This window comes from Trachurus trachurus (genome assembly GCF_905171665.1).
Source record: "Trachurus trachurus genome assembly, chromosome: 14".
Lineage (NCBI taxonomy): Eukaryota > Metazoa > Chordata > Actinopteri > Carangiformes > Carangidae > Trachurus > Trachurus trachurus.
Window position 1 is genome coordinate 7,845,609 of NC_139903.1, and position 13,408 is coordinate 7,859,016.

Consider the following 13,408-nt stretch of genomic DNA (forward strand, 5'->3'; position numbering starts at 1 on the left):
ACAGGCATCAGGTGACAGGTCGGAGAAACGCGAGTTGCGGGTTGCCTGGAACGCTACAAAGTCGTAAGTTGTGACTTGAAGCTGTAACTTACGGTTTCAAAAGCCTGCCTGGAACGCAGCATTAGCCAAAACGACCGGATCGCTTACTTCTGCTTTAAACAATATTAAATATTGTGTTATTGCAAGATTTTTTTTCTTTTATAAACGATAACTTAGATGATAAATTTCCCCTTCAAAGCAACACATTCCAATAATAACAACCTTTAAATCTTTACAGTATACATCTCCTGTACGCAGACATGCCAGAGACTCTGCTGGTGTTTTATTAACAGATTACTTTTATTATAAATATACAGTGTTAAAATGGAATGGTACCTGACACTGCCAGCCGTTTACCGCTTATACAACAAAATAAATGGAACTTGAGTTTGTGCTGCAGATCTGACGTCATCAGATCACACACATACACACATCCATCCATACACACACACATGCATCCATCCATACAAACAGGAAGCAACACAGAGCGTCGGTCATCATCAGAGTCCGTTCATGAGAGCAACAACAACAACCACAACAACGTGTCTGAGCTGCAGCGGATCCGAGTTCGATTCCCGGAGCGAACAAAGAGAAAAAAAAAAAAAAAAAAGGCAAAGAGATAAAAAATAAGGAGATCACAGGAAGATGTGAGGAGACATTCATCGGTGCCGAACATCCAACAGCTTGTCAAGGTGCCACATGCAGCAGTTTTAACAGCAGGAACTACATTTCCCAGAAGCCCCTCTGACTGAACTGATTGTTAATTACTGTTATTGATTAAACTGATTGGTGGGATACATATCAAACTGTTCACTGTTGTTGTAACGAGATATTTGAAAATATCTTTTTCATAATTTGATAGATTTAATGTTAAACTGCTGCTTTGATCTCAAGAGGCTATAACTCGTCATCAAATATAGAAATTCACTGTAATTTCATGTTAAACTGAGAATCTTTGGATTGCTGGTGAGAAAACAAAACAAAACTTGAATTTTACAAACTTTTGCACTTAAGATGATGTAATCTGCAGATTATTTTCACTGTTTTAACCGATAATTAATGTAATATAACCGTTTTACCCAACGCCCTCGGATCTCCACAACAGAAATATCCAACAATGTTGTAAAGAATCAAATCAACCGATCAATAAAAACCCAATAAAATACAAATATGGATCAGAATAAAGGCAGAATCTTTGGACAGTTGTTTGTTTTACAGTTTTACTTTACTTTGACATTTTAAGAATTAACGATTCGTTGTCAATTCCAGAAAATAATCAGCAGATTAACTGATGATTAAAGTAACAGTGTGTGTGATGTGATGTTACAGTCTTTAAAGTTGCTATGGGAACAGCCGTGTTAAAATGTCACATGTAGCACCTTTTTTTTTTTTTTTTTTTTTTTTACATTTGATCATCGATCCTGGTGAACGCTGCTCCGGCTCCCGGTAGGACGGGACGACCGCTCGCCGTCCAAGTCCTTGTTTTTATTCATTTAGTTTCTTAGGTCCAGTTCCAGCTCCTACGGCGCCCAGTCCGAGGGGGGTTTTTCAAGTCAATGACGCAAAAAGGCTGACGAAGCAAATCTCAACGTTTTGAAGTTATCAGGCACTTTAAAACTCTTTAGTCCTTTCCATGAGGAGCAGTGTGCCGCTGGAGGCCGATGCTGAGACGTAGTGTGCAAAAACACTGGATATAAAACAACAAACCTGTCTGAACATGCATAACAAAATGTAAACATTAAATCTTTTACTTTATCGAAGGGAGAAAAAAAATGAAAATAACCCTAAAGAAGAAAAATTTAACAAACTAAAGCTTAAATAACCTAAAGTAAAAGAAGAAGGAGAAGAAAAGAAAAAACAACTAACAACTCTCATACTGTTAACATGCTGCTGCTGCTGCTCTCTACACATCATCATCATCATCATCATCGACACAGCAGGCGCTCAGTGGCACGTGGTCATTAACATAAAGGACATGCAAGACAAAAATAAAATAATATAATGAAAAAATGAACTATCTAACTAACAAAAGGCAAAAAAATGTCACTGAGAGGGAAACTGGTCCAGTGGAGCTGAGCTGTGGTTTGACTGGGAGAGTTAACGAAGAGCGAAGGCCAGATGTGTTTACAGCTGTTGCAAAGGAGGGAAAAAGAAGAAGAAGTTTCTTCAGTATTTTCTGTTTTTTAAAGCAGCTTTTTTAACAAACATCATCATTTAGATGCTGAAACTAAAGCTAAAGCACTGGGAAGCTCCAGAACGTGTTTGCAAAACGCACAAACGCCAAAATACAATCCAACATTCGTTCACGTTAGAAACCAACTAATCTCTCACTTTTTATTCATTTAAAGTCTGAAAAAGTCAAATTTTAACCGTTTATCTCTCTGTTCCTCTGCTCCGACCAAACCCTCACAACTTTCACGTCCGGCTCTTCGCCCCCTTTTTATTAAAGCTAACTACCGCCCATATTGCAACACTAGTCTCCATTCAAACAGACTGATGAATCTGCAGGTCAACACACACACACACACACACACACACACACACCCTCGTCTTTTATCAAACTTAAACTTTAAATCAAGTGCACATGTTACCTAGGAAACATCCCCTCCCCCCCACAAAAAAAACAGCTGTAAACACATCTGGCAATGTAGTGGAAGTGAATGAACGACTCCTGGTGAATCAAATGTAAAAAAAAAAAAAAAAAAAAAAAAAAGAATCTGACGTAACCGTGACAACTGAGCTAAACTTAAACTAAAAGGATCAGTAAACAAATACTGAGTTTGACCACCTGCTGAATGAGATGAGGAGATTTTATCAACAACAAAAAACAAAAAAAAACTATATGGCAACAGATAAACGACGAAATAATAAAAACAGCACCAGTTCAAAATCGGTGTGTCTGGTAAGAAATAAAACATTGGCAAGAAGAAAAATAAAAAGGAACAAAACAAAAAAGACAATTAACAATTAACAAAACAGCAACAATGTGGCAGATATAAATATGAACAAACCAGGTGGAGCAAGCAGGTACAGTAGGTGTGCAAATCTGAAGAGTTGAGAGAGGAAAGGCTGAACGGAGGATACCTTGATGTTGGAGCTGTTTGAGCCGAGGAGGAGGAGCAGACGCTGCAGGTTCGATACCCACAGCCCCAACATGGTATAATTTAATAACTACAGTAATAACTAAATGACAGCAGACATGTGTTTGGGTTTGTTAAGTTCAAATGTGGAAATAGGACTTAATATCTGAGCTCCATCAGAATGATTGACAGGTTTAAGCTCCGCCTCCTTCAGCGACCAGGTGGAAAATGAGCCAGAGTGCAGTGGGATAAGCTCCGCCCCCTTTGAAACAGTTAATGCAAATGGACAACGTTATTTATGTATTTCTTCTTTTTTTTTTTTAGAAAAAAAGAAAAAGAAAAGAAAAAGAACCTGAGGTAGTCTGAATGTCTGGGCTACATGTTCATGTGCAATCACTTCAACAAGCTCCTCCCCCTTTCCTGTGGTCGTGCATGTCACTTCTCATTGGCTGATCAGTGGTGGTAGTGATGACGACAACAACGATGACGATGATGATGATGAGACGATGACAAAACAAAAACAAAACCCTCGATACGGAGGCACCGAAGATTAAAAATAAAAAGTAAATATTTCATCATGATTTAAAATTGAGGAACTTTGGCTTCTTTCAAAAAAAAAAGTGAATTGATCAATAAAGTTCTGGACTGGATCAAGGTAGAGGAGGTGTAGTGCCACATTATGTAATAATGTAAGAAATTTTCACCTCATTATGTAATAACATTGCATTTTGTAATAATCTGCCACATTGTGATACAATTCTTAAATGCAATATGTTATAAACTTTGCTGCATTTTGTAATAAGTTGTTACATACTGCATTAGTTATTAAAAAATGCATGTTGCACTTCTTTTTATATAGAAAATGTAATAATCTGGTGCAAAATGTAACAACTTATTACAAAATGCAGCAAAGTTTATTACATTTTATTGCTGCGTTTATACATAATGTGGCGCTCCAGGTTAATAAACTGTGATGAAACACGTGATCACGTCCATCACAGTGAACAAGTCCAACATCAAGGTATCGCTCTTTTCTTTGAGTGAATGAGTGTGAAGCCGGGGATCGATCCACCGATCGACCGCCGGCCGTCGTTAAGGCACGTGTGTGTGTGTAAGAAAGATCTTATATAATTTCAGGTAACGAGCAGGACTAATAGAAAGGCTTCACTCCACGAGCTATAAGGTGAAGACCAGGAGCTCCTCGTCCACGGAGCTCCGCAACATCTAAACACTTTATCAGAAAATAACTATCTCTCTACAGAAGTAGAGTACAATTTAAAAAATGAACCTACTGAGCTACAGTACACTCTAGATGATAGTAATGACGTCTCGATGCATAGCATCACCCATATATGTAAATATTGACTTTTTCATTTTACTTTAGGTGGTTTCTCTTGGAGTTAATAGTGTCATGGAGGGTTATGGCAGTGTTTGTTAAAGAGTCACAGTCTGGCTCCTCCTCCTCCTGCTCCTCCTCCTCCTCCTCTGTCGCCGTTTCACCGTGAAGAGACGAACAGAGAAGAATAAGAAGAAGATGATTGTCACGAGTCGACTTCAATCAAATCAATAACCTGATTGGAGACGACAGAGGAAAAAAGTTAAGGAGGCAACGCAAAGAGAGAAGCTGGGAGTTCAGATGAGGAGGAGGAGGAGCAGGAGGAGGAGGAGGAGGCTCCAGAACCGACACCGAGCTCCTCACCAAGGCCGATAAACGTTTCTCGTGGTGTCGACTCCCAGAAGAAGAAGAAGAAGAAGGAGAAGAAACTAAAAACATTGTTGTGTGTCGGAGGTTTTGGGTCCGGGACTCTTCAGCTCGGCGGGACCGGGTCCGGAGCAGAGAGCCGCTCCGTTCTCCTCCTCCGCCACAACGTTATGATGATGATGATGTGTCTCAGTTTCACTCCGCTGCTGCAGCTCCACCTCCTCCTCCTCCTCCTCCTCTTCCTGCTTCACCTCCTGCTTCACCACCACCACCGCTGCTCCTCCTCCTCCTCCTCCTCCTCTCTCCGGCTCAGTCCTCGGGGCGTCGGCGTCGGATCCCAGAGGAGGAGGAGGAGGAGAGGAGAGAAACTTCCCGAACCTGCAGGTCCCGTTCAGGTTCAGATCCTCCTCCAGTTTCACCTGGAACGGCGGCAGTCCGAGCAGGAACGCCCGGATGCGGCTCGGCGAGCTGAGGTCCGCCGGCTCCTCCTGGTTCTTCATCTCCATCTCCATCTCCACGTCCTCTCCTCCTCCTCCTCCTCCTCCTCCTCCTCCTCCTGCGTTGCCGTTGCTCCGCCCCGGCGCCGTCGTTCCATCCTCCGCCTGCTGCTCCACTCTCGCTCTCTTGGCCGCCGGTTGTTGTTGATCGCGGTTCGACTCCGGCCCCTCGCCGGTGCTGCTGCTGCTGCTGCTGTTGGGCAGCGGTCTCTTCACCGTGAAGCGTTTGCTGAGGTTGAGGGGCAGCGCCTGCTCGGGGGGCGGTGTGATGGGGGCGCAGGATGGCGAGGGCGATGGCAGCGGCGGCGAGGGTTTGGTGGCGTTGGCGACAGCGACGGCGGTCAGGTCCTGGGACAGCGCCTCCGACAGGCGGCGGGTGAAGGTCTGCAGCTGGGACGAGTCCAGGCGGCGAGTCCTCATCAGCTGACACACCTGGGTCATTATCAAAATACGGTCAAAAAAGTTAAAAATTCAGTTTTCACAAATTTTATTTAGTGGGAACTATTTATTAGCATGTTGACCATGCTACCAACTATCATAGATATATATACACGTATAGCCTATATATATATCTATGACCAACTATAATGGACAACTAGAATATTTTTCTTTTTTTTCATCTATCAAACGTAGCCTATTTAGTTTTCTGACAGTAACACCAATGACAAATATCTATAAATGGCTAATTAGCCTACACAAAATAGTGTCCAAGCTAGCTCAAAGCCAGCATGAGTCAGCACCTTAAAATCTATAAATTATAGGCCTACTTATTAAACTGTTTTTTTTTCCCCATAAAAATATTTCATTATAGCGCAAATCAAAGTAACACCAATGACACAAAAAAAGAACCACATTGAAAAATGACATTTTAATTGGAAATATCTTCTAAAATATCTATCTCATGAAAGAGACACCCACAATGTATTGTCTTAAATGGCTCTTTTTCTTCTTTCTGACCTTGGGAGTTCTCTTACATATTCTTAACCATTCAAAATAATGGTCTGTGATACCAGTAACACCAATGACACCAAATCGAAGGACAGATATTCTTTTAAAAAATATTTTTATTATTAAATAGCCAATTTAGATTTAATTTTATTAATATATTAAGCCCAGTGTTTGCCCATTGTTGACCACTTTTTTAAACAAAAAAGAGGAAATATTTTTACACTGTCCAATAGCGTTGAACCATGGCAGTGGGACAAGTGTTTTTTTTTAGGTACAAAGGAAATTAAAACTGAAAAAAATAAAATAAAACAGTAAATATTTTTCTGTAGTTTTTAAGCAATTGTGTGTCTGGAAAAGGCAGGGACATGTTTTTCACCGTATTTTGAGAATGACTCACCTGCACGCTGCAGTCCAGGTTCAGTGGCAGCACCCGGAGCGGCGGCAGCGGCGGCCGCGTCCTCGTGTCCCGTGTCACGCCAACGCCGCCGAGCCCCCGCTGGGCGCCGTCGTCCACGCTGCTGCAGCCGGAGCAGCCCCCCCGGGCGAGGTGCAGCTGCTCCCCGCTGGGGTGCGGGGGGTCGGGGCTGGCGCTCTTGTTGTTGGGCTGCAGCGGGTAAACGGCGAGCTGGTGCTGGTGCTGGTGCTGCAGGTGGGCGGGGTCCTGGGGGGCGCTGATGCGGCTCCTGAAGACGTCCAGCGGACACACGCCCTTGATGGGGCTGAAGCCGCCCAGAGACCCCCCGCCCACAAAGTGTCGGGGCAGCGTGGAGAGCAGCACGCCGGGGGTCAGCGCCACCGCCGCCGACTCCGGCTTCAGCTCCGTGGGTTTGGGCTGGAAGGGCAGGAAGGGCGCCGACATGGGGGAGAGGTCCGGGGTGAGCGGCATGTTGGCGGGGAGGATGGGCGGCTGGAGGACGACAAACAGACACAACAGTTTTATTATTGAAAGAAGAAGCAGAAGAAGTTTTATTTTGAAAAGTCTGTTTGATTTTGAAATTCTTCATTCAGTCACATGGGCTAGAAGTGGGCATGGGTTAGAAGAACTAGGCAAATTTGGTGGGTTATATATGGGCTAAGTGGGCATGGGTTAGAACTGGGCAACCATGGTTGGGTCCCATTAGGGTTATGTATGGGCTAAGTGGGCATAGGTTTTAACTGGTCAACCATATCTGGGTGCTGTATGCAGGCCAGCTGACAGTCTTGGCTGGGCCCGGGACAAGATAATGTTAGATGGGCCCCCCCCCCCCTCTCCATCTCGCCTCCTTTCCTCCGGCTCCTTTCCTTCCTCTCCTCCTGCTCTGTCTTCCTCTCCTCTGTTTCCCTCTCCTGTCTTCCTCTGATTTCTCCCTCCCCTCTTCCTCTCCTCTGTCTTCATCTCCTGTCTTCTTCTCCTCTCCTCTGTATCCCTCTCCAGTCTTAATTATCCTCTCCTCCGTTTTCCCTCTCCTGTCTTCCTCTCCTCTGTCTTCATCTCCTCTGTTTTCTTCTCTTGTCTTCTTCTTCCTCTAGTCTATGTCCCACTCCTCTGTTTCGTCACCTGTAGCCTCACTCCGCCGCTCCGCTTCACCACCGTGACACACCCCCCCTCTCTCTTCTCTGTCACCGCCCGGGTTCACACCGGACGCCGAAGCGCCGCGAATAGCCGCGGAACGGAGACCGCTTCCCTTCGGCGCCCAAGTTAACAGGTTCTGTAGTTCAGACCAGAGGCGACGCGCCGCGAAGCGCCGCGATTGCTCGCGCCGTGCAGTTATCGTTTCGGCGTCTGTTCTATTTTGTGCGCGAGCCGCGAGCAATCGCGTCAATCTTGGCAGGAAGTCACCCATGAAACAACGAGAGAATCCGGTCAATTTTCAAAATAAAACACTTTTCAAAATAAAATACAGCGATTGACAAATGCGACCTTATTTATATTTGTCAGACTCTCAACAGAGAGCAAGAGAGATGAAAACACACACACAGGATAGGGAGACACGGAGTGGGCTGGCTGCAGGGAGGAGGAGGGGGGGTCAAAACACACAAACAAACAGGGAAAGAGAGAGAGAGAGAGAGAGAGAGAGAGAGAGAGAGAGAGAGAGAGAGAGAGAGAGAGAGGCAGAGACGAGTTGTTGTAAAGTGAAGGACGACGTGAAATTAATCTTGGAAGTGAAGTACAGGGAGTTGTGTGACCCACAGCACATGGTGTTATAATTATATGAGGTTATTTACTTATCCATGATGTAAAAAACACAGCTCTGAATGTGAGTGAACAACAGCTGAGGAGCAGAGGCGCTCGCGACCGCCGCGGAGAAATCAGCGTCTGGTGTGAACTGGAGGGACGCGGCTCGCGCGCGATTTCCGCGGCCGCTTCGCTTCACGGCGCTTCCGCGTCCGGTGTGAACCTGGTTAGCCTGCCCATGGATGTTAACGGAGCCTGCCGCTCCGCTCCACCATGACACTGACACACACACCCTCTCTCTTCTCTGTCACCTGTAGCCTCACTCTGCCGCTCCGCTCCATCGTTACACTGACACACCCTCTCTCTCTCCTCATCCGTAGCCTGACTCCTGACACCTGACTGCTGCTTGACCTCCCTCCTCTCTGTTTCTGTCAAAGATAACATGTTTTGTCAGGCTTTTGCACAAGCTAGGCTAATTAACGTTCGTCAGTTAGGTTACGTTACCAGGTTGGCCGCACTACTTACCTTGCTCTATTTTACTTGTCCCAGCTTCACCGTCACTACATTTTTTTTAATATTTGTTTAGAGCATTTCTCAACCCTTTGTTTTCCTCTTCTCTTTTTCTCTTTTCTTTTCTTTTCTGGGCACCGGACTTGTGCTGACCAGACATTTTGAGTGTAGGCCTTCTGAACTAATAATAACGTCAATAACAAATTCGATCACGGGCCAAACCAATTTTGTGTTTGGGGTGGGGGGTGGGGGTTCTTGACCACCACTATTTTAAAGGAAAATTAGGAAGAAAACAAATAAGAAAGACTTAAATGTATTAAACATATCTTTTTCCACATAGGACTAATTTGACAATAATAATAAAAAAAAAAGTCCACAATTTAATGAGGGCCCAGTTGTGGGCCCCCCCTCTTTCCTGGGCCCGGGACAGCAGACCCGTTTGTCCCCCCCTATCGGCGGGCCTGGCTGTATGGGTTATGTATGGGCTCAGTGGGCATGGGTTAGAACTGGTCAACCACATATGGGTCCGGTAAGTGGGTTCCAAATGGGCAATTTTATATCTGAACCACCTTTGTGCCACCTGTGTTTGCCTATGTGGGCTTGAGCTGGGATCTAAATGGGCATTAAGTGGGTTCCAGCTGGGCAACCTATATGCAACCCATGTACCCATGTACCTGTGTCCGCCCATTTCGGGTTCCATCTGGTTTTGCTCCTAGGTTCCAACAGGGGCCCACCCGTGTTAGCCCATATGGGCTTTTGTGGGTTTCTGACTGGGTCTTAAGTGGGTTCCAAATGGGAAATTTTATATCTGAACCATATATCTGTAAAGACAGCCTGTGAAACCTGCTGCTGCTGAACATCCAGCCTCTCCACCGTGAAGTCGCTAACAGAGTTTACAGTAGCTGCAGTGAAAGTTTCAGGAGCAGATGAATGAATCTGGTCTGAATTAGACGCTTCATTGATCCCCAGAGGGAAATGAGTTTGAGTTCCAGCTGCTTCCTCAGCGAAGAGCGAGGATGATGAGACGGTGACGGGGAGAATAAAACAGTGTGTTTGAGGTCTCACCCTGTGTGTGCTGCCGGCCGTCGGTCCTCCTCGACCATTGGCCGCAAGGAGTGGACTCTGAGTCTGAGCTGGTGTCGCCGCCACCGCCGCCGCCATGGTGGTAGTGGTCGTCACGGGTACTGCTGATGCTGCTTTGGCCTTGGCCTGCTGCTGAGCCAGCAGCTTGGCCTGAGCGATCAGCGTCGCCTTGTTACGAGTTCCCGGTGGTCGACCTCGGCCCCTCTTCACCACCACCGAGCCCATCGGGTTCACCACCTGCTCCGAGAAGAGGATGAAGAGGAGGAGGAGGAAGAGGAAGAGGAGGAGGAGTTTCAATAAGTTCCAGATAACTCATATCAAATAGTTGTACTGAAGTATCTGCTTGTGTTAAACCATCTGAACAACTTGGTGTCACCAGTGTGAACAGTGGGAGGAGACTTCAGCAGGTTCTGTGCTGTGTTCTTCTGTTCAATCCAAACTTTGTTTACATTAAATATGGTTTAGATTTTAGATCAAAGGATTACAAAGATATTCTGCCTCCCTGAACGATAAAAGTGTAAATCTCTCTCAGCTCAGCCAGCATCACTGTCATTATCAAAAACTAGATATAAAGTCAGCTAGCTTCATGCTAACATATAATGGAAAACATAATAGACAGGCTAATGGAAATTAGCATCACTATCGCTGTAACTTTAAACCAACGAACAGCTGTTATTATTTTAACATAAACATAAGTAACACATCCAATAATACTTACAGGCAGATATTTTCTCTGCTCTGTGGAAATAGTTTCACTTTTTAGTCTTTTTCTTTCTTTTTTGTTACTTAAGGAGAAAAAATACTAAAGTGACTTTAAGTTTAAATGTTCAGTGATGTTTTCTCAGTGTGAACTTTCTGCTGAAATGCGAAATAGTTTTTCACAGTTGGAACAAAACACACTGTGTGATGTTGTTTACTACAATGTGTTTACTGTACGGGCCGATGATGGGAGTAGGATTCAGTATTTGATTTAGGATTTGTCCAAATCTTAAATGGTTTTTTATTGTTCGTCAGAACCAGGACTGGGTTATGTTATGTTATGTTTATTTATTTGATATGGACATCACAAATACATTAAGACTGTTCCAGTGGACAGACCAGATGCTTTGCTTGAGTGTGTTTAGCACAAGTGCTAATTTTCAACACCAGTCCATAGGCGGCTATTCTAAAAATACAGAGCATATTATCAACAGTATGAGATAAAACCAAGTGCATGACACTACATCATGACAGTAGCATACTAAAAAATACAGAGCACAAGATCAACGAGAGGAGCTTGAGCAAACAGAATCATGATCGTAACAGTAAAAATAGTAACAATAAAAAAGTCCATATTTATACATGTGAGCATTGTTGTTTTGCTTTTAACCATGCTTTTAGTCCTCTATTAAACGAGTTTGTGTCAGTCTCCAGTTTCAGGTGAGTGGGTAAAGTGTTCCATAGGTTAACCCCTTTTATTGAAAAGGCAGACTGTCCAAATGATGTTGTACACTTGGGAACAATGCAGTCGCCATTGTGGGAGGCTCGTGTGTTTACTCGGCTTGAGCTACAGCGTCTTTCATCCCTACTACTTCAAAATTAGTTATTAAGTCAAAGTTGAGAGAGTAAAAACAAAGAGGTGGTTTCTGAGTGACACATTTAAAGCAGGTAAAATAACTGTAAAAAGTGTTGTCACTTACAGCGAGGTGAGGAGGAGCAGCAGCAGCAGCAGCAGCAGCAGCAGGAGGCGCATGAGGAGGATGAGGAGGAGGAGGAAGAGGAGCAGGAGCTGTGATCTTCTTCACCTTGGGTTTGGGTCCTGGTTTTCGGCCTCGAGGAACCGGTTTCCTGCCTCTGATCCCTCGGGGTTTCGACGGAGGAGGAGGAGTCGGGGATTCTGGGATCTTGAACTCAGTTCCTCCGGCTCTGAGGTGTTCCTCGTAGGGAAGCATCAACCTGAGACACAGAGGGCAAGGGGTGATGAGTGGGGGAGGGGAGGGGGGAGTGTGTGTGTGTGTGTGTGTGTGTGTGTGTGTGTGTGTGTGTGTGTGTGTGTGTGTGTGACTGTCTGACCTCTCGTAGTGTCTCCTGGTGCAGGTGGCAGCGCTGGTGCTGCCGGGGCAACCGCCCAGCTCGTTATACACCACCTTCCACAGACGGTCCAATGTCACCTGTAACACACACACACACACAGTCAGAGTCAAGTCTGAACTCACAACATCCTGCTGGTCTGAATCCGACAAAAAAAAGAAGACTGAATCAGCTCTTTGTGTTTACTAAATTCAAGGATTTATCCGTTACAAACCAGTTTAAATAAAGGTTAGTGAAATTAAAAGAGGAGGTATAGACACCGACCTTCTTGTAGCCTCCGAGCCGTTTGACCACCGAGTACATGAGGAAGAGGTCGACTACAGGATCACAGACAGCGGAGCGGCCATGATTGAATCCAGCGGCGCAGGAGGAAACAGAGAGGAAACAGGAAATAAAAGTCAGAGACAGTTTGTAAATCAGAAATAAAACTCTCAGTTTGACCAAACAAGTTCTTTGCATGTGACCGACTCAGTCCAGAGAACATCTATGGAGACACAGAGACTAAAGCTGAACCTGCTGCTGAGGAAACTTCTACTACCAAGACCAGAGATGTGAAGAGTTTTTGTTTAGTTTTTGATTTTTAACAAAGTTGATTGATGGGAAAATAAAGTTGAATTCATCTATTTAGAATTAAATCATAATTAATAATAAAAGGAGCCAGAAAACGCTCTGAAGCTGCTGCAGCTAAAAAACAGACTGTGAGTTTAATACAGCTTCTTTCTTACATAATATCAGCCAATCACAACCAGTCACACTCTGTCAATGATCATCAATCATCAATATAGAGCAAAACAGAGAGAGAGTCAGTGCGTTTACATGTTAAAAGCTCCAGATTTCTGTCCTTCTCCCAGTTTACATGCGACAGGGAAAATTGAATAGTTGATGAAAACATGTCTGCCTCCTCAACACTAGGTGGCGGTGTGTCTCATTTCAGCCGGTTGTTATTGTGAAATGCACTGATTCTGAATTTTTCTCCTTGGCGTTGGTTCACTCCACGCTCAGCGAGTAACCTTGGCTCTCCTTTTCACTTTCTAAATTTATTATTATTATCAAGATTATTTATTATCATTATATTGTCCATGATTAACTATATTGTTTGTTTTTTTTATAACTGTACAGCACTTTGGTCGACTGAGGTTGTTTTTAAAATGTGCTTAATAAATAAACTATGACTTGTTGTGAAACATGCGCACATACATTGTCCAATTTCAGTCCGATTAAAGCGTTTATAGTAACACATGCAGAAGAAAAACGGTTTCCAATCACATCATCTAGGTGTTTTAGTCGGATCTGGAGTCCAGTCTGAGTTGGAGCAACGTGTTTA

General features: G+C 44.3%; 1 protein-coding gene across 1 annotated transcript in view; it reads right to left on the minus strand.

Moving 5' to 3' along the window:
* Positions 1-5,130: 5,130 nt before the first annotated feature.
* Positions 5,131-13,408, minus strand: part of LOC310997337 (uncharacterized protein) — a gene marked incomplete at its 3' end in the record, with an annotated part of 36,743 nt that continues 28,465 nt past the window's right edge. Inside the window, exons 8-14 of the mRNA XM_083987012.1 lie at positions 12,349-12,401; positions 12,067-12,164; positions 11,799-11,949; positions 9,997-10,251; positions 6,664-7,173; positions 5,387-5,750; positions 5,131-5,240 (exon numbers count right to left, since the gene is read on the minus strand). Of these exons, the coding sequence (XP_083843138.1) occupies positions 5,131-5,240; positions 5,387-5,750; positions 6,664-7,173; positions 9,997-10,251; positions 11,799-11,949; positions 12,067-12,164; positions 12,349-12,401 (1,541 nt within the window). The remainder of the gene's footprint in view (positions 5,241-5,386; positions 5,751-6,663; positions 7,174-9,996; positions 10,252-11,798; positions 11,950-12,066; positions 12,165-12,348; positions 12,402-13,408) is intronic.